The 3,602-nt window shown below is 33.9% G+C and overlaps 1 protein-coding gene across 1 annotated transcript; it reads left to right on the top strand.

The window, feature by feature from the left end:
- Nucleotides 1–1,474: 1,474 nt before the first annotated feature.
- LOAG_12129 (hypothetical protein) lies at nt 1,475–2,132 on the top strand (the record flags this gene model as incomplete). Its single annotated transcript, XM_020448486.1, has 3 exons — nt 1,475–1,480; nt 1,647–1,878; nt 1,975–2,132. 3 exons carry the CDS (start codon nt 1,475–1,477, stop codon nt 2,130–2,132), a joined length of 396 nt encoding a protein of 131 aa, XP_020301373.1.
- Nucleotides 2,133–3,602: the final 1,470 nt, after the last annotated feature.

Genomic DNA, 3,602 nt, shown 5'->3' with positions numbered 1-3,602 from the left:
AATAAGGTATGCCTATTTCCCCAGTTCCGGAAAGAGGTCGTCACCCTTCTCTTCTTCCTTCTTTATTCCTCCCTTATAATTTAGTAATCCATTTATCTGATCAGATTGCCACTGTTTCCCATCCCTCACTTCATGCTAATTTGTACTGTCAACGGAATGACAGATTGGTATAACTACAACTTGATACATCTGCTTTCATTTATACAAATTGCTGGGTGTCACATTTTCTTCACCTACGAAGAATATGTTTCTTTTTTGTACTTCTCTGTATATTAACCATTAAAAAAGGAAAAGAAAAACTGTAGCAAAATTTCTGAATAAAAGTGGATATTGTACACAAACAGTATCAACAAGATAAGAATCACGAATTTTAATCAATCCATTTTAATATAAAAAAATGAGGAAAGTTTATTAGACGGATATTGGTGTAACGGAAAAAGGTCCAACTGGACCTGAAACTTCATTCAATTTTCTTTCATATTTCCGGAACTTTGCTCATCTTATTCGATATTATAGTATGTAATATGATTATAACTCAAGCATCAATGTATGGAGAACATAGCTGTATTTCATGTTTTTCAAATGAGATTTACAGCGGAAGCCGGAATGATTTTGATTGCTCAGTTTTATTTTCTTCTCTTCCAGCGTTTGTTGCTCCTATTTCTCCCTTCATTACTTTCATATTCAACTTTTTTTTGAAGTTAATTTGTTTGTTATTTAGATTTGCTCTAAACAAAAAACAACTCTTTCAAAACGACAGGAACAGAATACATTTAAGAATCAATTTAAACAGCACTTAAATTGTAAAAATTTATTAATTACGGAAGCCGGATATATGTCATTGTAAAATCGGTAGAAAAAGTTTCTCCGCATGGATAAATACATTAAAGTTAGGAAAGCTTTCGCATTTTCTGTTACCTTTTTTTTTCATGCGGATACTGTAAATTAGTGGATGATAGATGTTAGTGTCTAATCATTTACCACGCCTTTCACGCCAATTAAAGCACCAACAGTAAAAGGAACTGCCATTCACAGCGTTTCGTGTATGGATAAGTCATTGATTTCAAAGTATTTGAATCAGAAATCTTCTACTTCCACGTATACACGTCAACATCAGGTTGTTCCATTGTATCATTACAAAGCGCTTGCTTACTTTGCTTGTCTCATATCAACTTTGTACTAAACCACAGCTTTTCTTTTTTGATATATTTTTAATCACTGATAAGGTAAGTTAAATTGTATTATGCTCATCTATTTGTCACTCATTCATTTTTCTGATCAAAAAGCGTGGTGATTTATTCCTTCACTACTACTTTTTTTTTTTTATTCACCTGCTTTCGTATTCATTGCAATATTTGCGCAGTAAATTAAAACTCTTACCAACTTTATCAGTGTTATTGATATGGTGAAGTAATGCAATAAAACTGATAAAGCTAAGATCACTCCTTCTAGGTGCTCATTCTTACAGTGTGTTATGCAGGTTTTATCAGTGACTTTGACCTTACCAAGTTTATTGATAGTCTAATAATTTCAGTCTAATTTTAGCAAAATCCGGAAATCAATAAAACATTCATCCTTTTAAAATATATATGGTGTTTTAAATCTTTTTCCAACGAAAATTGCCGAAATTTAATAAAAATATTCAGTCGGTGCAAAAATGTGAGAGCAAAACTACTGGACAAGATGTGGTGAAACGAACAAAACGGAAATATCGTTGTCGAGTTCGAAGTCCGGAAACCATCCGACGAACGAAGCAAATTCGTCGAAGTAAAGCGAATGCTCGCGAACGCCGTCGGATGCATAATTTAAACGAGGCACTGGAAAAGTTACGACGCACATTACCACAACTTCCAGATGAACCGAAGCTGACTAAAATTGGTGATTGTTTTCGTTTTTCCAAATAGTCCTTAGAGCTTCCATTTTAGGACGAACACTTTTTGCACATATTCATAAATAAAGCTTTGCTGCCTTTAGAAACTCTTCGAATGGCCAACAATTATATTTATGCCTTAAGGCAGATCCTCAACGATGGTCAAGAAGAAGAAGAAGAAGGTGGAACAGTGGCTGCAAGTCATCTTGGGCAGTCATTTTATGTCTCGGTTGATAACAAGCTGAGTACCCTAAAACGTTGAGTTGCAAATCATTTTGTATTAATCACAAGGCTTCAAAATAGAGATGTCGATTTAAGTTAAGTAAAAAGTACGTCTGAAAGGTAATTAGAGCCATAACATTACTTTCCATATATTATATTTCTGCGTCAACTGTGTTTAGATCAAAAGGTCTTTCTTGTCCTCAAACTAAGCCACATAAAAGAAGTCTAGCTTAATCAGAAATTATTGTCGGATAAGAGCTATTTGTAATTCGATAGTGAATTAATTATCTGTAACATATTTTGTCGGCAAACTTATGTATGTTCGCTTGCTATTATTAGTGTTTTCCTTCGGAACATGGTTTGTTTACCTCTCAGATAATTATAAGTGACACATGATCGGTAACGGTCTTCGCAACTCTTACAACAAAGTACAATACACAGCAGGATGTCATCCATTATTGACACTTTCTTCTAATTTCTCTTCTTTTTGCTATCCGAATGTGCAAAACCTTATTTTTTACAGTTTTGCACTTTCAACCGAATTGTTCAAAATTGTTTGCATGCATGCGATCTTAATGTTTTGCTTTATAAAAAGCAATAAAATATACTTGTCTAGTCTGGTCAAGGTTAAATCTTTGCTCATAATTCTGCAAGCAACAATTATAAATATCATACTGATATGATAATTAGAACGAGCAACAATTTATGTGAGAAAACAAAATTATTTTCAATGATGTGATAATCTAATCTTAATGTCTAGTATGATGATACTCTGCAAGAGTGTCAACATCAAGGGTCACATTAGTAACGGGCAATTAAGTACTGCGCTAAAGTGACTCCCACACTACTTTACTTACAGCTCATCTCAAGGGCATCGTGATATATGATACCGGCTGCACCTCGCTCGACCAGTAATTCTGGAAGCACTGAGGCAGAATGAATTTATTTGTTTTGACTCTCATCTGTTGTCCCAAAACATCCGGATATGATCATTTTGATTGATGGTAGGATTTGTACTGAGTAGATACTAATGAGTAGAAACAAAACTATTTGCTATTTTATTTTCTTTCAGTAAAAATAAGGTTCAAAGTTTACTTTGTCATCTGATTTCAGGTTTAAAGGTCAAGTTCAAACTGTGGATGCCCCCTCTTGCCTCCAACGTAGTAGCATCACTGTGATGCCATAGCAATTTTGACGTAGATTTGCAACAATTCAGTTATACTCAAGAAAATCTTGAATATGTAAATTATACTCAAGAAAATCTTGAATTTTCTTGAAATACTCAAGGAATCTTAAATATGTAAATTATTCGGAAACATGGAAATTTTCATTCATGTTCCCGAATAATTTACATATCGGTAACGGTAAGATATCAGAAAATTGCATGAATAGTGGTAACATTACATAAGTTGGAGGGCTTTCATCCCATCAACGTTTTCCTCTTCTCGAACCCGCACCATGAAAACTTCAACAAGGATAATGATGGCTTATGATGCAACAGTGCAATAGT

Source organism: Loa loa (genome assembly GCF_000183805.2).
Source record: "Loa loa unplaced genomic scaffold supercont3.385, whole genome shotgun sequence".
Lineage (NCBI taxonomy): Eukaryota > Metazoa > Nematoda > Chromadorea > Rhabditida > Onchocercidae > Loa > Loa loa.
Note: the sequence above shows the minus strand (reverse complement) of the source record. Positions and strands in the feature narration are given on the sequence as shown.